The sequence below is a fragment of the Dasypus novemcinctus genome, chromosome X (assembly GCF_030445035.2).
Source record: "Dasypus novemcinctus isolate mDasNov1 chromosome X, mDasNov1.1.hap2, whole genome shotgun sequence".
NCBI lineage: Eukaryota > Metazoa > Chordata > Mammalia > Cingulata > Dasypodidae > Dasypus > Dasypus novemcinctus.
Genome location: NC_080704.1, coordinates 186,535,011 through 186,557,396, shown reverse-complemented (window position 1 = coordinate 186,557,396; position 22,386 = coordinate 186,535,011). Strand labels below are relative to the sequence as shown.

Here is a 22,386-nt window from a genome sequence, read left to right as displayed (position 1 = left end):
AAGGCAGTGATCAACCTTTAAGCCACATCAGTTCCCCTGAGTTGGTTTTATCATTTGTTTGTTTGTTGGCATTTGTCTTATTTTTAGGAGGCACTGGGGACCAAACCTGGGACTTCCCATGTGGGAAGCAGGTGCTCAACCACTCGAGCCACAACTGCTCCCTCTCTATTTTTTTTTTAATTTCTCTGTATCATTTGTCTCCAAATTAGTCTTGTTATTTCCTTCTCCTCCTTTTAGAATTAGCTTGCAATTCCTTTTCTTGATGTTCCAGCTTTGAGTTCACGTCTCTGAGTTAAGGTCTTCTTTTTAAACACAAACATTTAGAGGTATAAATTTCGCTGTCAGTGCTGCCCTTGCAAACATCCCATTACTTTTGGTGTGTTTTGTTTTTGTTTTCATTTACCTGAAGATATCCTAATTTCCCTTGCGATTGCTTCTCTGATCCAAAGGTTGTTTTATGTGTGTGTTAATTTCAGTGTATTTGTGAATTTTCTAGATCTCTCTCTGTTATTGATTTCTAGCTTCATTCCGTTGTGTCTTTAGAAGATGCATTTTATGATTTCAATATTTTAAAATATATTTTTATTGAAGTATACCATTCATAGATTAACATACATAAACAATAAATGTATAGTAAAAGTTGTGAACTTACAAAATAAACATGCATAACATCATACAGGGGTCCAATATATCACCCTTCCACCAATACCTTGCATTGTTTTGAAACATTTGCTCCAAACTATGCAAAAGCATTGTCAAAATATTACTACTAACTATAGTCCTTATCTTACATTTGGTGTATTTTTCCCCTAACCCATCCTGTTTTTTAATATATATATATTATTTACAGAGGTTGTGAAATTACAAACAACCATGCCCATGTGTAGAATTCCCTTATGACACCCCTTCAACACACCATACCATGGTGGAATATTTGTTACAGATTATGAGGTAATATCAGACAATTATCACCAACCATGGTCCATAGCTTATATTTGGCATACTTTTCCATACCCCCCCCCCCATTACCAACATAGTACATCTTTGGCATTGGTGCAAGAATATTATAGTATTGCTGTAAACCACAGTCCATAGGTCAAACCAATTTTGTTTTTCCCATGCTTCTCCACAGTCCCACCACCCTGCAATAGTGATGTACATCCACTCTAGCTCACAGAAGGACACTCTTGCATCTTTACCATCAACCACAACTCTCATCCACCTCTGGGTTCACTGTGTTATTCAGACCCTAGATTATTCTCTAGCTTTCTTTCAACTGACTTTTTTTTTCCTTTTCCTTCTTTATTTTTTTTTAAATGCTACATATGCCTTTATAAATGAGCTGTTACTCTATCCATCAACTCTGTCCATTTCCACACTTTTACAGTAAAGTTGATTAAAACTTCTGCATACATTAAGCATCAGTAGTTCTTCTCAACCCTCCTTTTATATCCTAATAACCTAGCCTCTAGGTTTTATCTCTTTATATTTATTCTTCATATTTAGTTCATAGTAATGAGACCATGCAATATTCGTTCTTTTGTGTCTGTCTTACTTCATTTAGCATAATGTCTTCAAGATTCATCCATATTATTATAGGTGTCCCAATTTCATTTATTCTTACTGCAGCATATTATTTCACCATATGTATATACCACATTTCGTTTATCCATTCATTGATTGATGGATACTTGGGTCGTTTCCATCTTTTGGCAATTGTGAATAACTCCTCTATGAACATTTGTGTGCAGATATCTATTCCTGTCACTGTTTTCAGTTCTTCTGGATATATTCCTATAGAGGGATTGCTGGATCATATGGCAGCTCTATATTTAGCTTCTTGAGGATCCACCAAACTTTCTTCCAGAGAGACTTCACCATTTTACAATCCCATCATCAGTGAAGGAGTGTTCCCATTTCTCCACATCCTCTCCAGCACTTATTGTTTTCTGGTTTCTGCTTGACTCTCTGGCGGCATCAGAGAATGCCTCATGCCATTAGTTAATTCTTTGGAAACATATTCCTTGAATTTGCTTAGGTCCTGGCAGAGCCTGGAGAAAGTGAATAATGAGAGCTGTTCTCTCCCCTTAGGAAAATGTCTATAGAGAAATAATAAGATGATTCTCCCTTGTACGAATCTGAAATTTTCCACAATAAAGTTCAGTAAAATAGAAAACTAGATGAAATCAACAGTCCTTGAAAGAACAAAAATTAACCTTTAAAAAATATATGAAAAAGAAAAAACAAAAGACAGATTTAAAAAATCGGCTTTGCCTTGGCTGGTGCTCTCCTTTAGAGTTGAGCCTTTCTATCAAGACAATTAGCATGAGCCAAAAGTGCAGGGCTTTCTCTATCTTTTCTGAGCCTGCCTTTTGTCCTGGGCTTTTCTCCTGGCCTTAGGAATACTTTTATTTATAGGAATCCAAATACCTTTCACCTCCCTATGAAGTAGATTGACCCACCCACACCCACACCCCTGCCACCTGTTTTAATTGTTTCTTACACTGCTTTAACTGTCTGCAAGCTGCTTCTGCCTATAGAGAAAGTTCTGGAGGGCAATCCAGAAGCTGTTGTCCTGGCTCATTCTTTGAACCTGCCACCTGTGGCTAGCAGTGACATACAGGCACCCCAGTGTGTTTATAGGGGTCACTCTGTTCCCTCTGGACCAGGGCCAGAGACCTACAATGGGAGTGCAGGCTGGCTCCACACTTCATCAGGAAAGGGTTGGGAGAGGGGTCAGCAAGGGTGCCACAAGCTTCTACCAGGTTTAATTTGTGTTTTCTTTGTTTGGCCCTTGTCCACTCACTGCTACCCTTTAACTGGTTTATGGAGCTTTGAGGAAGATCGCTCTGTCTGCTTTTGCTAGTTGTTCAAAGATTTTGTGGGGGAGTAGACTCCTGGAGTGTTTTACTGTGTCATCTTGGTCTACTAGTACTCTCCTGGCAGCTGTACAGCTGCATCAGCTGCTCATAGGACGTGTCCAGCAGCTGGGCGAGGTCCACACCACGGTAGGTGAACTTGCGGAAGGTGCCCTGCTTTTTTGGCTCCCCTTCCACCATCTTGCCAGCTATTCAGAAAGCTGTTTTCATTTTTATCATTCCGTTTTGTACTTTCCCTTTTCTGGCTTTTAATTGGATATTTAATTAATTTATTTTCATTCTGTCATATTTATTTATATAGACATTTTAATAATATTTACCTTTCTGGGGTAAAATTAATCATTCTGGGCCAATTTTTCCAGGTAATTTATGAGACCTTTCAATATGTAGATTCAAATATTATTTTATTTGTGGACCTTTCTTGGTTTCTAATTTTGAATATTAGTACTTTTACCATTTTTTTCTTTTTCTTCTTAGAGGAATAGAGGAATCTAATTATATGTGTGTTGAATCTCCTTTGCCTGTCCTCTCTTTCATCCACTTTTCCTGTGATACTTTTTATTTCTTCACATCTCTTTTATTCTCTTACTTGTTTTTTGGCCTTTCTTCATTGCCACTTATTACATTTTCAGTCAGATCTAATATTCCCTTGGCATCTTGTAATTTAGCCTTTATTTCTGAGATCGTTTTGCCTTTTTCTTCAGTTTCTTTCCTGAGTGCAACCAATCAACTCTTATTTCATTTCTTCCTGTTGTTGTTGTTGTTTTTTTGTCCATTTCTGACCTTTATTTCAATAACAAAAGATTGGAACTAAATATGATATATAATATTAGTGGAATAATCCAGTAAGTTATGGTTCATTTGTACAATAGAATACAATACCAGTAAATAAAAGAATTAAGAAACTTTTTTTTTAAGATTTATTTATTTCTCTCCCCTTTCCCCCCACCCCAGTTGTCTGTTCTCTGTGTCTATTTGCTGCTGTCTTCTTCTTTGTCCGCTTCTGTTGTTGTCAGCGGCATGGGAATCTGTGTTTCTTTTTGTTGCATCATCTTGTTCTGTCAGCTCTCCGTGTGTGCGGCACCATTCCTGGGCAGGCTGCACTTTCTTTCATGCTGGGTGGCTCTCCTTACAGGGTGGACTCCTTGCGCGTGGGGCTCCCCTACGTGGGGGACACCCTGTGTGGGGCAGCACTCCTTGAGCACATCAGCACTGCGCATGGGCCAGCTCCACACGGGTCAAGGAGGCCCGGGGTTTGAACCGCGGACCTCCCATGTGGTAGACGGATACCCTAACCACTGGGCCAAGTCCACCGCCAAGAAACTCTTTTTTGTGTGTGTGTTTCTCTGGACTGATCTCCCAGATATGGTTAAGTGGAGAAAGCAAGTTGCATAAAAGTGAGTATGATATGCTACCATTTGTCTTGAAAATGAGTAAATATAGATATACCTATGTAGCCATATAATTAACTTTTTGAAAAAATGCATAAGCAACTGGTAACATTTTTTTTTTGCCTCCCAAGATGAGAGTGGATCCATGTGTGAATGAGGTCAGGAAAAGACTCTTCACTATATGCCCTTTAGCTGCTTTTGAAATTTGGACCATTAAGGGTAGTTTTCTATATGAAATAAATAAAAATAAGTATATAGTATGTTAAAAGGTGATAGGCACTTTGGAAAAAGAAAAGTAAGGTAAAGGAGATCAGGAGAGCTAGAAAATGGCAGGGTTATAATATAAAAAGGGTTGTTAGGGTAGTTTTCATTGAGAGGGGAGATTTGAGGAAGTAATTGAATAAAGTGAGAGAGCAAACCATGATGATATTTGGGGTAAAGAGGATAAAACTAGAGCAAAAGCCTTTAAGTGGGAGATGCTTGGTGTGTTCTAAGAACAGCAAATTGAGGCCAATGTGTTAGGATCGGGGAGAATAAGTAGTAGGAGATGAGATCGAAGAGGCAAGGCAAGGCAAGGCAAGGGTAGGTCACATGATCTTTGTCGACCACTGTCAAGGCTTGGGCTTTGACTCTGAATGTGATGGAGTCATTGGAGGGTATTGTGCAAGGGTGAGACATTATATGAGTTACGTTTTCATAGGATCAGTTTGACTGCTATGTTGAGACTAGACTGAATGTAGGCAAAAATGGAGATAGGAAGGCCAGTTAGATGACAAGTAGAATAATCCAGGCAAGCTTATGGGGGCTGAGACCAGCGTGGTAGCTTTGGAAATTGTGAAAAATAGTTGTATTCTTGATAGATCTTGATGTAGAACCTCGCAGATTGGATGTAGGGTGTAAGAAAAAGAATGGAGTCAAGGATGACTTCATGGTTTTTGCCCTGAGAAACTGAGATGGGAAAGAAACAAGGGGAACAAGTTGAAAGATGGGGGGAGGTCAAGAAGTGATAGACCTCTCCCTGGTGAGGCTCCTGGGGTGTGAGCACGTGCCTGTAAATCCAAGGGGCTAGATGAGATCACCAGGAGAGTGAATATAGAGAAGAGGAAAAGACTAAGGACTGAGCCTGGATTATGGAGAAAAGGAAGAGCCAGTGAAAAACATTGGGAAAAAAGTGAGCAGTGAGGTCGGAGGAAATCCAGCAGAGTGAGATTCTGGCAGAAACAGTCATTTTCCAGGTGTTTGTTTTGCAGGATTGGGGATGTGAATCCAGTTTTGGTACCGTCCTTTAATCTAATCCCATCTACACTCTATCAGAAATTCCTTAAACTATCCAGCATGTGAATAACACTCATCTCTGACTCAGGGTTTTATCTATATTTATGTTCTTTGGTGATTTCAGTAGGGATCTGGTAGTGGAGAGGGAATTAGGGACCTGTGTTCACATAAGCAAGTCACACGTTCTTTAGTAACAACATCCATGATCATTGCTAGGATTTAAGTACTTTCTGTGTTCCAGGCACTGTTCTAAGTGCTGTACATGCATTGACACGTTTAACCTTCCCAGGGATCCTATGACAGAGGACCTATTGTTGTTCTCATTTTATAGGCAAGGAAACTGGGGCACAGAGGGGATGAGCAACTTGTCCAGTGTAGCATGGCTAATAAGTACTAGAGTAGTGGTTTAAAACTAGATATTGTGGATACAACCCCGGGTATTGGTTCTTCTGAGGGCTACAGAGACCCAGAGGTTCTATGGTCATGGCAGATGGAGTTCAGTACCATGTCAGTTGGCCTTTCTTTGGAGTTTGTGTTTCTGTGTGGTGGAGCTGGACGACTCAGATGTGATCCTTTTTCACAAGCCTCTCCTGTTACTTTTACCAGAACTGTAGTTGGTGCTGGGGTTTAATATATACCCAGGGGACCTGAATCTCTGGACTGACCATGTGATAGCCAGGCCCTGAGCCTCAACAGACTTCAGCCCCTACACTCTGGTTTATTGGACTTACCCCACTCAGCTAACATGGAGTTGAAGAAGGTCAACCACCACACCAGGGAGCCAAGAGTGCCTACAACTGAAAGCCAGGAGGATTACATCCAGCATCCATGTGGAATCTAAGCCCCCTCTTGATATAGATGTGGAGTGGACACAACCATTCCAAGGTCCACAGGATGGAGGAATAGAATATGGATTAGAGTGGACTTACTGATATTCTATTTATGAACTATTGTGGTTAGTAATTGAAGAAAATGTGGCATTGGTGTGGAGAAAGTGGCCATGGTGGCTGCTGGGGGTAGGGAGTGGGAGGAAGAGATGAGATGTGGGGGCATTTTCAGGGGTTGTAGTTGTCCTGGGTGGTGCTGCAGGGACAGTTACTGGACATTGTATGTCCTCCCATGGCCCACTGGGTGGAATGTGGGAGAGTGTGGGCTATGATGTGGACCATTGACCATGAGGTGCAGCGGTGCTCAGAGATGTATTCACCAAATGCAATGAATGTCTTGTGATGATGGAGGTGATTGTTGCTATGGGGGGAGGAGTAGGGTGAGGGGGATGGGGGGTATATGGGGACCTCATATTTTTTTAATGTAATATTAAAAAAATAACGACAGAAAAACAAAAAAAAACCTAGATATTGTGACTGCAGAGCAGCTTTAAACCTTTACCTATGCTGTTTTCAAAATATATAAATACAGATGTATACATATAAAAATACATGTATATGTATATACAATACATACTCTTAATTCTGTTCATCTCTGTTACATCTTTCAAGCTAGGAATTATTCTCTTATTTTAAGATTATGCTGACTCCAGCTTATTTTTGAGGCAATATCACTTCCACATTTCCAGGTTCTTGGGGAATGCTTTGCTCTCGCCCCACATTCTGAGAGAACTTGAACTTCTCAGCAGCACTCAATGCCATTGGCCATTCTCGCCTTCATTAGGCTTTCATGGCACCATGCCCTCCTGACTTTCCTCAGAACCCAATGGTTGCTCGTTTTCAAGATCCTTCACTAGATCATCTTCCTGCTCTTTGTATCTTGGTATTTTGTAGGGTTTTGGACTTGAACTCTCAACCCTTTCAACCTAGGTAATCTCATCTACTCTTGTAGTTTTTGCTGTTATCTCTAGGATGCCAATTCCCTAAACCATATCTCCCTAGTCCCAACCCATGTATTCTGCTGCCTTCTGAACATCTCCTCTTTAAGTTCAACAATTATTCTAAAATTTATAGCCACTCTGTTTATTTATAACACTCATTTGACAAGTTTCCAATCCCAGATTAATACAACTGTATTCTCTCTGTGAGTATTCCAGAATAGCCAACTATTGCTGCAAAAAATCACACTCACCAATTCATAGTCAGAGATCTCAGCGGGCCTTCAATGATGCCAGCAATATGATTGTTTTTCTCTTCACCCCATTCTCCCACTCATCACCAGGGCTGTTTCCAACTTCCCCCCTCTCCTCAAACCTTTGCCTCTACCATCTCTAATTTCAGAAGATTAATTTAATAAATCAACAAGCCTTTGTTGATATGCCCTCCTGCTTCACAGAGAGGAGTGAAACCGTCAGACAGAAACATCTTCAAAATCTGTTTCGATTTTCCGTCTGTTGGAGAACGTGTTCTGACTACCCAGCTATACTTAAGAGCAAGCCTTTTAGAAAACTGTGTGTTCTGCTTCTTTGCCTCTCCAGAGCTGATCACAGGGCCCTGGTCTGCAGAGGGACTTGGGCCCTACTTTTTGATTAATGTTGTCCTGCATTTCTCACGACCCTGGCTTGTTTCTTGCAGCTGATGTAGAAGGTCAATCCTTAAGACACCGAGACAAGCGGCTTAGTTTAAATTTGGTAAGTTTGGTGCTCGGATTCCTTTAATTCTTAATTTTACCCAAAATAGCCTAATTTATACATGTTCTCTTGAAGTCTTTTGAGACTCAGCACTTTGAATCTATAAGGACTCTTCCAGTCTCCCCTTAAAATTCAAACTTGCTTAGAAGATATTTGGGAACTGTTATGGATTGAATCATGTTCCCCACAAAGATTGAGCCAAACTGAATCAGGGTGGGCCCTTAATCCAATGTGACTGAAGTCTTTTTAAGCAGAGGAAATTTGGACATCAGGAGGAAGAGGCAGAAGGAAACAGGTAGCATGTGATGGAGATAGAGACTGAGTTATGGATTGCCAGCAAGCTACCTCAGGGATGCTACAGACTTCAGAGAAAGCATGGTCCTGGCGACACCTTGATTTTGGACTTCTAGCCTCCAAAACTATGAGACAGTAAATTCCTGTTGTTTAAGCCAAGCAGCCTGTGGTATTTATTATAGCAGCCCTGGCAAACTGAGACAGGAATCACTGCACTTGGTGTTCTATAAGAGCCCTGCCAATTCTAATGGTTCAGACACTTGCCCAATTTGGGATAGCTACTTTAGGCATCATATTATACTTAAAATATTTGCTTAAATGTATACCCCTCTGTCTTCAGCAATGCTCACATAATAAGTCCATAGTCAGAACTGAAGTTCACTTGCCTACCTTTCCTAAGGAAATTGAGAGTTTTTCTTGGATAATCTGGAGCTGGAACCATATGTATAACCTTGGCTGTCCACTAGTAGCAGTTTCCTTGACTAGTCTGTGGTCCCCAACCTGTGCTTGTTCTCTTGTAGCCATCCAGGTTCTCCCCGATGTGCTCTACTGCTTCAGCCAGTTCCGAAGACAGCTACGTGCCCATGGGCCCCCATGCCATTGCCTCTGGCCTTGGGCCCCACCATAGCACTGATGAGTACATCCCAATGAGCTCAGGGAGCATCTCGAGGCCACTGTCCGAGCTACCTGTGGACCTGGCGCCTCCTCCAGTGAATAGAGATCTCAAGCCTCAGAGGAAATGTAAGCCACTTGGGCAGGCCTGCTCTGTGGGGAGAATCCCTGGCAGCTGCATAGACAAGGCCTCCTTTGTGGCCTTCCCTGGGAAGGAAGCACTAGAGAAACAAGGTCAGAGGGCTGGAAAGTATAAGGGTGAGAGAGAAGTGACTGGGGTAGAATTGGAAGGACTGGATGGAAACTTGCTGCCCTAGATTGTCATGAGTCAGGAGGCAGGGTCTTCTCTTCTGTCCCAGGACCTGGGGACTTACAGGCACTATGGCCCTGAAATATAGCCTACAAAGCCAAGTTCATTCTGGAGGGCCCATCTTTGACTGCTTCCTAATACAGGCTGAGGAAAAGGTGATAATGGAGCAGAAGGAATCAAGCACTTGAATATGGTGCCAGTGCTGGCCTTCCATAAGGCAACCTTTGACATTTACTCCTGAATGTGCTGACCTGGTCACGTGCAATTTAGCACCACTGCTCTGTTTGTGCCTGTCAGCAGAGGTATTTGGGGATGGGAGGGGACTTTGACAATGAGCAGTCTGGCTCCTACGTGCACAGAGCTCCTTGCAGCTTCTGCATTACTCCCCAGTCGCTGTCTGTGGTCTGCTCAGCAGCATGGACAGACAGGGAGATATGAGAAGAAGAAAAGGGGAAAAGCAAGTGAAAGCAAATTGCTGACTTCATTCTTGACCATTGGCACCTGCCCACTTGGGTTGTGTGATTTCAAAAAAAAACAACTGGTGCCATGGTTGTGATCTCTGGCACTCATCTGGCTGCACCCAAAGTGGACAACTAAGCCCCCTACTCATGCCTGGTCCATTCCCAGTCACACCCCCTTCAGGTTGAGTCAAAGCAGAGGTGCTATGCATGTAGCTCTGTGGTAGGCCCTGGGTGGGATGTAAAGAGAGGAAGCAAGGAGGGTTCTTCAGTCTGAGGGGGAAGGAGATATGTAAACACCACCCAGAAGAAGGATTACTGAAGTCAGTAGTAAATAAATAGCAAATCAATAGACCCTGTCTTTCTTATGAGGTTCAGAGGAAATAACTATTCATCCTGGGCAGAAACAATTTCGCAGTGGCCTGTAGCTTTAAGGAGGATACTATTTTGCTCAGTCCAACAGATCTTTCTGCAGTCATGGAAATGTGGCTTTTCAGCACCTGAAATGTGGCTAGTGAGTCTGAAGTAGTGACTTTTAAATTTTATTTCATTTTGATTATATTTTTGTGTAGCCACGTGGCTACTATACAACCTGGGGATAGAGGAGAAAGGACAGTGGTTGGAGGGACTCAGTGTTGGGATACGTCTGCTGGGGACAGTAGGTGCAGGTTCTGTAAATGTGGCTGCAGGGATGGACCTTGGGGTCCAGGCAGGTGGTGAAGCCAGGATGGGCCCAGTGGATGAACCAGATGCCAGGGAATCACATCTCCAGGAGAGATCTCACCCCAGGGAGAGGTCACCTGGGAAGCCAATTGGGCAGTAGGAACGGTGCTTGGTCTCAGAGGTAAGGGAGGTGGGGTTGAGTCCAGGTTCATTCCATTCACCTCAACGGGCCTTCTGAACGCCACTGGTGTGACCCTGTGCCATAGCCCTGTTCCGTGGCGATGGGGACTCTAGGGTGCCCTGGACTGATCCTCCACTTCTCTCTCTGTCTCTCTCTCTCTCTCTCTCTGTCTCTCTCTCTCTCTGTCTCTCTGTCTCTCTCTGTCTCTCTCTCTGTCTCTCTCTGTCTCTCTCTCTCTCCTTGGACGCTGCTCACTCCTTGGACGCCCCCTCTCACCTAGATGCAGATCGCGCTCTTCCTGTATGGGTGGGTGCCATTGTGCTGACTAGGGCTTCAGTCAGTCCTAAAATCCCAGTACCCTGTCAAGGCACATGAGTCTTTCCAAGCCGTTTCAGCCATTCATTCACAGACCAGTTCTGCAGGATATCTGAGTAGATCCCCACATACTTATTGCATTTATCTTACTGTAATCAATACATATCCATCTACCCAGATTTCTGAAGAACAGAGAAAATGGTCATTGTAAGCCATTGTAATGCATTTTCTTAGTCAAGGGGGCTTGAACTGAGTCTTAGTAGTACGTTAAAACAACCTCAATCCATTGGATTTAAATACAGTTCATGCTGTGTTTTGACTAGGATAGCCTCCTCCAAGAAGGTCTGAGCAGCTGTCCATGACTGTAGTTTGGTTCAACAAACCTGCTGTAGGCCAGTCACTCTACTAGGCTCCAGTGATATGGCGGGAAAGTAGACAGTCTGTACTACATAGTGTAGTGGAGGGGAGAGATACAGCTTGGTGAAGGCAGTGATCGAGGAGTACATCTTTGATGACCCCAGCAGGGTGGACTGCTGAGGTGGAATAAAGGTGAGAGCACCTACTGTGTGCCAGGTTCTTCCCTACCTGCTGAGGCTACTGCAGTGAACAAACCAGAAAACCCCTGTCCTCATAGAGCTGAGTCAAGTAAGTACAGATGAATGTGCCATCCTAGACTGGGAGCAGTGTGGTGAAGGGTCAGTACAGGAACTCACGAGAGCCCCTGATGTAGGCCTGACCTCATCTGGAGATCCAAGAAGGCCTGCCTAAGCTGAGGACTTTGAGCTGAGATCGAATGAGCAAGTGGGCAAAGAGAAAGGGAAGACTGTTTGGGGCAGAACGAGTGGCAGGTGGAGAATGGGCTAGAACCCAGGTGATACCTCTGCCTATGATAAGAAGGGTAAAATTTTGGACATGTTGAGTGTAAGCGAGGCATTAGGACTCGCCTCCAAAGTATGGGGGTTTTGGTCTGTTTGTTCATACTGTGCCTCCAAGACCTGGAACAGTTCCTGATGTACAGTGAGTTCTCAGTAAGTATGTGTTGAATGAATTTATCTCCTCACTTGTACTTCCAGCACATAATGTGTCTGTTGGGTAGTTGTCTGCTCTGCTCGCAGTAAGGAAGGGAAGAGTAGGATAGTGCAATTCACCCTCGTAATCGGAGCTACTTGATATTAAATGTGGAGTTGGTGTGCTCGGAGAGTGGAATGTCAGAGTTTTCCTGTCTTTAGATTCTGGCCTTGCGTTCCTTAGATGCACAACACTGGATATGATGTGTTATCTTGCAGCACGGCCACCCCCCCTGGACCTGAGAAACCTTTCCACTATTCGGGAGCATACCTCTCTAACCAGGACCCACACTGTGCCTTGGTAAGTCTTTGTTCACTCATCCAGCATGGACACCCCAGTCTTAGGCTTCTTTGCTTAAGTGTAGTTAAAGCCCACTTGATCTACCGTAAGTCAAAGGAGGGGCGGGATTTATTATCAAGAGCCAGAGGTATTTTATAGATCACAACGGGAGAAATGTAGCTGGGTCTCCTGGGATACTGGAACGTGGAACTAGAGTGTTACTGGGAGCTCAAGGAATCCTCTCTGCCTACCCCCCCCACCTCACTCTCTCTCACATCTGCTTCTCTCTTCACACACACTTCTCCCTCCTCCTCTCTCTCTTGTCTGCTTCTCTCTTCACATCTGCTCATTTCTCTGTTTGCAGAACTCTTTTCTCTGTTCCACAATCCTCATGGCCAAAGATAGCCATATCCTAGCTCCTGAGCTTATTTACATGCTACGATTCCAGCACTAACAGAGACGGGCTTTTTCGGTCCCAGTTCATATTTCCTGGACAAGAGCAACCTTTGAGGAGTGGCAGCCATTTGCCCTAGCATGGGACAGATGCTTCTGGGCAGTCTCTGTTGCTTCAGGAATTGCTTTAACCGGAAGGAAGCTGTGTCTGAAAGAGGAGGGCTGAAACCCCATGGGAGCCATGTCAGTTCCTGGCTGGCTTTCAGAGCAGCTGTAAGACATTGCTTTGACCTCATCTATATTTTTGTTCTTAGCAATCGAACCAGCTTTCTCTCTCCAGAAAGAAATGGTATTATTAATTCTGCAAGAATTTTTGCCAGTCCTGTTTCCAGAGAAGAGGAAGAAAGCTACACCCAAATGGTAACCCTATATTTTGCATACTGTTTTTATTCTTCATACCAGTCTATACCCTTATGACTTCGTTTTGGGGGAAACCTATCCTTCAGAAGACCTGTGCAATTTTAAAACAATTACTTGACTAAAACCAGGCCACAAGTTTTTTCTAGTCTGGGAACAAATTTGATTTGAAGCTAGTTTCCTTTCCTGCAGTTCAGTAGCTTATACAATTTTGAGGCCACAGTATTTCAAGAGAACCTAGAGTGGAGACATGTATAATGGGAAAATGGAAATGCCAGTAATTTTTTTTCATCAGGGGCTGTGATATCCTGTTTGACCCCAAAAGGTTTGCAGTTTCTTGGACATCTACTCTGTGAGAACTCACACACTAAATGCCTCACTTCCACACTTACTCCTAGTGGCCCTGCCTCTGAATCTTCCCAGGCTGCAGGTGTGTGGATGTGTCTTCGGCCCTGGAGACTCCTGTTATAGGCTCTTCTGTAAACCTGAATGGATAGTGACCTAATATCTCTCTCCTTTCATTAGCCATGTACAGTGCAAGAACCCTAATTTTTCCTTTCTGCCTTCTGTTGTCCCTTCTATTCTCTTCACCTTGGATTATATTGACAGCATGGGATTTTGAGGAGGGAGAGAGGATTTTATCCACCTTTGTCAATTATCAGGCACTTTAGTTAGAATTTTGCCCATTTAGAAATGTAGGGAACTCTAGAGAGCTTGCACCGGAATTATGAAATTTTGAAGAGATTTTAGAAAGCCAGCATTCAAGGCACTGTGACTATAGACTGTTGAGAAGAGAAATCAACCCTCTCACACAAACAGATACTAGGCAATTGAAAATTCATCCCAAGACAGTACTCTCCAGCAAAGCAATAATTAAATGCTTCATTTTGCCCTTTACTTATCATTTGCCTTTTATTCGCTAAAAATTATTCTGTAAGTGCATTTAACCATATGCAGATGGGAAGTGACTCATATACAAATCTTCTGTGGCCTTCTCAATGTTTCTCACACTTAGTCATGACCCTTGGGAAGCTTCTAGAAGAGAACACTCTTCTAAGGGTTGCTGAACAGCTGTGCTCTGTCTCCAGAGAAAAGAAATGGGAAGTGAATCTAAAGCCTAATGGAAGTGAGTACAGAGTCCTTCCAGGCACTGGGAATTCATTTCTGATCTTTTGTTAACAACTACATGGTTAAAGATTGATTACTTGCCCAAATTTATAATCATTGGCCAATGACCATCTCTGTGCATTACTAGGCAATATGACACAGTAGATCAAGAGCCCAGAGTGCTGGCTGAAGGAAGGAACCTGTAGGGGAACTATCATATCTGTCTGTTTAAAAGCCCTCGTATTTTATTCATTTTTTAATCCCCCTTCCCCCCGTGGTTTTTGCATGCTGTCTGCTCTCTGCATCCATTCGCTATGCATTCTTCTGTGTCTGTCTGTCTGTCTGTATTTATTTATTTTAAGATTTATTTTTTTAAATTTATTTCTCTCCCCTTCCCCCCATCCCCATCTGCTCTCTGAGTCCATTCACTGTGTGTTCTTCTGCGTCCGCTTGCATTACCCGGTGGCACTGGGAAACTGCATCTCTTTTTTGTTGTGTCAGTCTTGTTGCATCAGCTCTCTGTGTGTGTCGCACCACTCCTGGACAGGCTGCACTTTTCTCACGCAGGGCGGCTCTCCTTGTGGGGCGCACTCCTTGCGCATGGGGCACCCCTACAAGGGGCGCCCCAGTGTGGCACGGCACTCCTTGTGCACAGCAGCACTGCACATGGGCCAGCTTATCACACAGGTCAGGAGGCCCTGGGGAATCAAACCCTGGACCCTTCATATGGTAGATGGACGCTCTGTCAGTTGAGTCACGTCCGCTTCCCTGTATTTATTTATTTTTTATTTCCCCTCTCCCCCTTGTGACTTGCTTGCTGTCTGCTCTCTGTGTCCATTTGCTGTGCGCTCTCCTGTGTTTTTGCTTGTCTCCCTTTTTTGTTGTGGCACCTTGCTAAGTCAGCTCTCTGTGGTGCTTGCGGGCCAGGCGGCTCTCTGCAGCATGCAGGTGAGCCTGCCTTCACAAGGAGGCCCCAGGACATGAACCCAGGGCCTCCCATATAGTAGACAGGAGCCCAACTGATTGAGCCACAGCTGCTTCCGTATTTTATTCATTTAAAAAAAAAATTTGCCAATATTATCTTTTCAACTTATTTTGAATTACACTATTTTACTTGTTCCACACAACAACCTATACATAGACAGAAAAAATATACTTTTTGATTTTGTACATAATCATATGTGTTAATTTTTTTCTCTTTGAAGACAAGTTCTGATAATGAACTAACAAAAAATTTAGACCAGGAGCTGCAATACAAGTTTTGTTTAATTTATGTATCCTTCTTTAGTTACTTAAAATATTTGTGAAATTATAGTAAATTTTAACAAATGGATATCACATTAATTTATGTTGATTTCTTCTCTGTGTTTTGCAAAACCTTTAATTTCAGTGGTAACCACTGATCTCTTCTTCAGCACTATAGTTTTGACTTTTCAAGAATTTCTTGTAAATAGAATCATAAGGTATATAACTTTTTGAACTGCTCCTTTTGCTCAACATAATATCTTTCAGATCCATCCTAGTTCTTACATGTATCTGTAGCCAGTTCTGTTTTATTGCTAAGTAATATTCAGGTATGTGGATGTACCACAGTTGGTTTATCCACTCACCCACTGAAGGAAATTTGTCTCAAGTGTTTGGAAATTATGACTAGAACTCTCATAAACATTCCTTTACAGGTTTCTCTGGACATACGTTTTCATTTTGCTAGGGCAGTAGTTCCCGGTGAGGGTGATTTAGCCTTCCAAGAGACATTTGGCAATGTCCAGAGACATTTTTTGTCATTACAACCTGGGGTATCTGGTGGGCAGAGGCCAGGATTACTGCTAAACGTTCTCCAATACTCAGGACAATTATCTGGACCCAAATGTAAATAGTCCTGCTGTTAAAAAACCCTGCTGTAGAGTAACCTGGAAGCAAGGTTGCTGGTACATACGATAAGTATAGTTTAACTTTGCAAGTAACTGACAAACCGTTTTCACAGTGGCAGTACCATTTTGAACAGCAATGTATGAGAGTTCTAGTTGCTCCACGTCCTTACCAAAAGGCTTGGCATCGTCAGTTTTAAAAAATTGTAGACATTCTAATAAGGGTATAGTAACATCTCTTTGAGGTTTTGCTTTGTGTTTCCCTAATGATTAATGATGTTAAATATATTTTCACATGCTTATTTACCATCCTTATATCCTCTTTAGTGGAGTATCTGTTCAAGTCTTTTGCCCAATTTTTGATCAAGTTGTTTTCTTCCTGTTGAGATTTGAGAGTCCTTTTTTTTTTCAAGATTTATTTTATTTATTTCTCTCCCCTTCCCCCCCCTCAGTTGTCTGCTCTCTGTATCCATTCACTGTATGTTCTTCTGTGTCCACTTGCATTCTTGTCAGTGGCACTGGGAATCTGTGTCTCTTTTCGTTGTGTGATCTTGCTGTGTCAGCTCTCCATGTGTGCAGCACCACTCCTGGGCAGGCTGCACTTTTTTTGCGCTGGGCAGCTCTCCTTGCGGGGCACACTCCTTGTGCGTGGGGTTCCCCTATGCAGGGGACATCCCAGCATGGCACAGCACTCCTTGCATATGTCAGCACTGTGCGTGGGCCAGCTACCACACAGGTCAGGAAGCCCTGGGTTTGAATCCTGGACCTCCCATGCGGTAGGTGGACGCTCTATCCGTTGAGCCACATCCACTTGCCTGACAGTCCTTTCTATATACTATATACAAGTTCTTTGATAGCTGTGTCATTTGCAAATATTTTCTTTGCATCTGCAGCTTGTATTTTCATTCTCTTCTTTCTTTAGAAGTGCAAAATTTAATTTTACTAAAGGTCAGTTAACTAATTTTTTTCTTACATGGATTATTATCATGTCTAAGAAATCTTCACCTAACCCCAGATCATGAGGATTTTCTCCTGTATTTTCTTCTAAGAGTATTATGGTTTTATGTTTTACATTTAGGTCAGTGATCCATTTTGAATTAATTTTTCTAAAAGTTATAAAGTATAGTTGACATTGAATTTTCCATATGGATGTCCAAATATTCTGAAAAGACAATCCTTTCTCCATCAAATGACCTTTGTACCTTTGTAAAAAATCAGTTGGGCATTTTTTGTGCAGACTGTTCTGTTCCATTAATTTCTCTGTCTATCCCTTTTTCTCTACCATACAATCTTGATTGTTATATCTTTACAGTAAGTCTTAAATTCAGATAGTGTATTTTCTTCAACTTCATTCTACTTTTTCAATATCATTTTTGCTATATGTAAATTTCAGAATCAGCTTTTCTTTTGTTTTTAATATTTATTTACTTATTTACATATTTATTTATTTGTTTATTTATTTCTCTCTCCTCCCCCCCCCACCCCGGTTGTCTGTTCTCTGTGTCTATTTGCTGTGTCTTCTTTGTCCGCTTCTGTTGTTATCAGTGGCACGGGAATCTGTGTTTCTTTTTGTTGAGTCATCTTGTTGTGTCAGCTCTCCGTGTGTGTGGCGCCATTCTTAGGGAGGCTGCATTTTCTTTCGTGCTGGGCAGCTCTCCTTATGGGGTGCACTCCTTGCACATGGGGCTCCCCTATGCAGGGACACCCCTGCATGGCATGGCATTCCTTGCGTGCATCAGCACTGCACATGGGCCACACGGGTCAAGGAGGCCCAGGGTTTGAACCGGGGACCTCACGTGTGGTAGATGGACACCCTATCCACTGGGCCAAGTTTGCCACCAAGCTTTTCTTTATCTACAAAAATATCCTGTTGAGATTTTGTTTAAAATTGCATTAAGTCTATAAATTTGGGGGAGAATTGACATGTTCACTATGTCGAGTCTTCCAATTCATGAACACAGTGTATCTCTCTATTCATTCAGATCTTCTTTGATTTCTTTTCTTAGAATTTGGGAGTTTAAACATACAGATCTTAGGCATGTTTTATTATATTTATATCTAAGTATCTCATTTGTTAGAGCTATTTATAAATGGTATTGTTTTTGTAAGCTTGGTTTCCAGTTGGCCATGGTAGCATAGAAAAATATGATTGATTTTTGTGTGTTGACCTTATATCCTACAACCTTACTTAAATTAAATTATTAATTATAGGGTTCCTTTTTCCTTTAGATTCCTTGTGATTTTCTGTTTACATAATCATGTCATCTGTGAATATAGTGATTTATTTCTTCCTTTCGAATCTATATGCCATTTCTTTTTCTTTATTTTTCTTCTTTATTACACAGGTAAGACTTACAATACAATGTTCAATAAATGTGTTGAGAGTGAATATCCCTGACCTGTTCCCATCTTAGGGGGAAAGCATTCAGTCTTTCACTGTCGAGTTTGATGTTAGCTGTCAGTATTTTATAGATGTTCTTTTTCAGGTTGAGGAAGTTTCCTTCTATTCCTACTTTGCTGAGAGTTTTTTTTTAATCATGAATAGATGTTGAATTTTGTCAAATGTTTTTTCTGCATTAATATGATCATTTAGTTTACTTCTTTAGACTGTTAATTTGGTGAATTACATTGATTTATTTTTGAATATTATATCATTCTTTCATTCACTGAATAAACCACATTTGGTCTTTGTGTATTTTTTAATATATTGCTAGATATGATTGGCTAATATTCTGTTGAGGACTTATATCTGTGCTCATGATGGGATGTTGATCTGTAATTTTCTTTTTTGGTAGTTTTTTTGTCTGGTTTTCTTATCAAGCTGTTTTAGCTTTCCAGAATGCTCAAGCAAATACTAAGAAATAGGTTGACTTAAACAATGGGAATTTATTAGCTTATGGTTTTGAGGCTTAAAGAAAGTCCAAATCAAAGCATCATCAAGGCAATGCTTTCTCCCCAATAACTAGGGCTGGCAGCCAACGATCCTTGGCTTCTCTGTCATATGTCACATGACAAGGTACATGGTGGCATCGCCTGGTCTCTCCTTTCTCTTCCAGCCTCTGTTGATATCCAGCCTCTTGTTTCCTCTCTCTCTCTCTCTCTCTGTCTCGTATTTGAATTCATTCCACTTATAAAGGACTCCCCTAATAGGATTAAGGCCCATTATTATTGAGCTGGGCCATACACATCCTAACTGAAATAACCCCATAAAAAATCCTACTTAAAATGGTTCATACCTGCAGGAATGTATTAAATTTAAGAACATGTTTTTCTGGGGGCACATATAGCTTCAAACTACAATACAAAGTGATGCTGGTCTCTCCTCTTCTATTTTCTGGAACAGATTATATAGAATTAGTGCTATTTTTTAAAATTGTTTGGTGTAATTCATCAGTGAAACCATCTTGGGTGAATTCAATTTCTTTAATAGTTTTAGGAAAAATCACATCCATTTCATTTTGGATTAATTTTGGTTTGATGTGATTTTTGAAGACTATTTCATCTTGTTTTGATTTTTTATTCCATTTCATCTAAGCTGTTGAATGTATATATGTAACGTTTATTGGCTATTTGGATGTCCTGTTTTTTGAAGTGTCTATTTCTCTTGTCCATTTTTCTCTTGTCAATTTTTTGTTCTTGATTTATATGTTTCCATTATGTATTCTGAATATGAGTCCTTTGTTAGCTACATGCACTGAAAATATCTTCTCTGGTTTGTCTATTCACCCTCTTTGTGGTGTTTTTGATGAACAGAAGTTGTTAATTTAATGTAGTCTAATTTATCCTTTTTTCTTTATCATTATTACTATTTAAGAAATCTTTGCCTACCCAAAGTCAAAGATATTGTCATATTATTATTATTTTTTTTAAAGATTTATTTATTTAAATCCCCCCCCCCCAGTTGTCTGTTCTCTGTGTCTATTTGCTGCGTCTTGTTTCTTTGTCCGCTTCTGTTGTTGTCAGCGGCGTGGGAAGTGTGGGTGGCGCCATTCCTGGGCAGGCTGCACTTTCTTTCGCGCTGGGCGGCTCTCCTTACAGGGCGCACTCCTTGCGTGTGGGGCTCCCCTACGCGGGGGACACCCCTGCAGTGGGGTGGCACTCCTTGCGCGCATCAGCACTTCACATGGGCCAGCTCCACACGGGTCAAGGAGGCCCGGGGTTTGAACCGCGGACCTCCCGTGTGGTAGACGGACGCCCTTAACCACTGGGCCAAAGTCCGTTTCCCTATTTTCTAAAAGCTTTATAGTTTTGCCTTTCACAATCAGATCTACATGACACCTGGAATTGATTTTGGGGTATGATGTGAGGTAGGGCTCAAGTTTCATTTTTCCCATATGTTTATCTAATTGATCTGACACCATTTATTTTTTAAAAATAAAATAAATAGAAAAGAAAAAATTTTAGAAAGAATATAATTTATCAACTATTGTGCAATGTCATCTTTGCCATAAATGAAGTATCCACATGTGCATGGGTCTTTTATGGACTCTCAGTTCTGTTCCATTGCTTTACATGTCTATCCTTGGACAACACGACTTTTAGTTGTCTACCTTAGTTACTATAGCTTTCTACATCTCAGTATCTAGAAAAGTAAGCCCTTCTACTTTGTTTATCTTTCTCAAGGTTTCTTTGGCCATTCTTAGTCCTTTCTAATTTCCATAAAAATTTTAGAAACAACTTGTTAATTTCTACCAAAGAAAGGGGGAAAGAGCTATTTTACTTAGCAGGAAGGTTGGTAAAAATTACTTAATCTGCCATTATTCAAAGTGGAGTCATATGTATTTATTTTTTTAAAAAATTGATGAGGGCACATGCATTAGTAGTCAAAACAGCCTAAAGAAATACTCCTCATGTAAAACATCTTAAAATTGTGAGGAAAATATTTCTAAAGTATATTTTTAAAATTCAAAGCTTAGCTGACAAGAAAAGAAGAGAAATCTCTGGGGCCAAATTATTATCAGTAATAATTAGTAAAGTCAGAGGGCTAAACTCTCCAGTTAAAAGAGAAAGATCTAGGGAAACGGACTTTGGCCCAGTGGTTAGGGCGTCCGTCTACCATATGGGAGGTCCGCAGTTCAAACCCCGGGCCTCCTTGACCCGTGTGGAGCTGGCCATGCGCAGTGCTGATGCGCGCAAGGAGTGCCGTGCCACGCAGGGGTGTCCCCCGCGTGGGGGAGCCCCACGCGCAAGGAGTGCGCCCGTGAGGAAAGCCGCCCAGCGTGAAAAGAAAGTGCAGCCTGCCCAGGAATGGCGCCGCCCACACTTCCCGTGCCGCTGATGACAACAGAAGCGGACAAAGAAACAAGACGCAGCAAATAGACACCAAGAACAGACAACCAGGGGAGGGGGGGAAATTAAATAAATAAATAAATCTTTAAAAAAAAAAAAAAAGAGAAAGATCTGTAAAATGATTTTTGAAACAATCCACCTCTATGATTTTTACAGGAGACATGCGCAAAACATAAGGGCACAGAAATTTGAAACTAAACAGAAAATATATATCAGGCAAATACTCATAAAAGAAAGTTGGTTTATTAGCTTTATTGGTTTTAGATATAATAGACTTTAAGACAGTTTCTCCACCTCAACAGGATTGACATTTGAGGACACGTAATTCTTTCACTGTGTGGAGGCTGTCCTTTCCACTGTAGGATGTTTGGCACCATATAGCTAAATGCCAGTAGCACCCCTCCCTAAGTTGTACCAGTCAAAAATGTCTTTAAACTTCACCAAATATCCCCCTAGGGGCCAAAATTCACCAATTGTTGATCTTTATGTGGGAAAAAAAGCATTCTTAGAGATAAGATAGTTCTTCTTATTGATAAAATTTTTCATTCACCTGGGAGATATTTTAAAAAAACAAACCGTAATAACATAGCTTCAAATTGCATGAGACAAAAAATTGACATGAAACCAAGAGAAACTGACCAATCAACTATTATAGTAGGAGATTTTAATGCACCTTGCTCAGTAAGTGATTCATCAAGTAGACAAAAAATCAGTAATAGAATAGTTTGTACAAAAAAATAGCAAGCTTGGTCTAATTGATCTGTATAGAACGTTGCATCCAACAATTGGAAAATTTGCATTCTTTCTAAGGGCATACCAAATGTGTAAAAATTAACCATGTATTGGGTCATAAACTAAGTCTTAAATTTTAAATTGTTAGTATCATGTAGATAACATTCACTAACAATAGTATAATTAAATTAGAAATAAATAACAAAAGGATGAACTCCTAATCTCCTGTATATTGGGGAATTCTTTTTTAACTTATCAGTCAAAAAAGAAATTCTGA

The 22,386-nt window shown here is 41.3% G+C and overlaps 1 protein-coding gene across 7 annotated transcripts in view; it reads left to right on the top strand.

Moving 5' to 3' along the window:
• GAB3 (GRB2 associated binding protein 3) overlaps nt 1-22,386 on the top strand; it is a 117,946-nt gene that overhangs the window by 82,506 nt on the left and 13,054 nt on the right. For all 7 annotated transcript variants that reach the window (XM_071213237.1, XM_058292385.2, XM_058292384.2 and 4 more), the window contains exons 5-8: nt 8,068-8,123; nt 8,939-9,158; nt 12,243-12,324; nt 13,011-13,116. In XM_071213237.1, the coding sequence (XP_071069338.1) occupies nt 8,068-8,123; nt 8,939-9,158; nt 12,243-12,324; nt 13,011-13,116 (464 nt within the window). The remainder of the gene's footprint in view (nt 1-8,067; nt 8,124-8,938; nt 9,159-12,242; nt 12,325-13,010; nt 13,117-22,386) is intronic.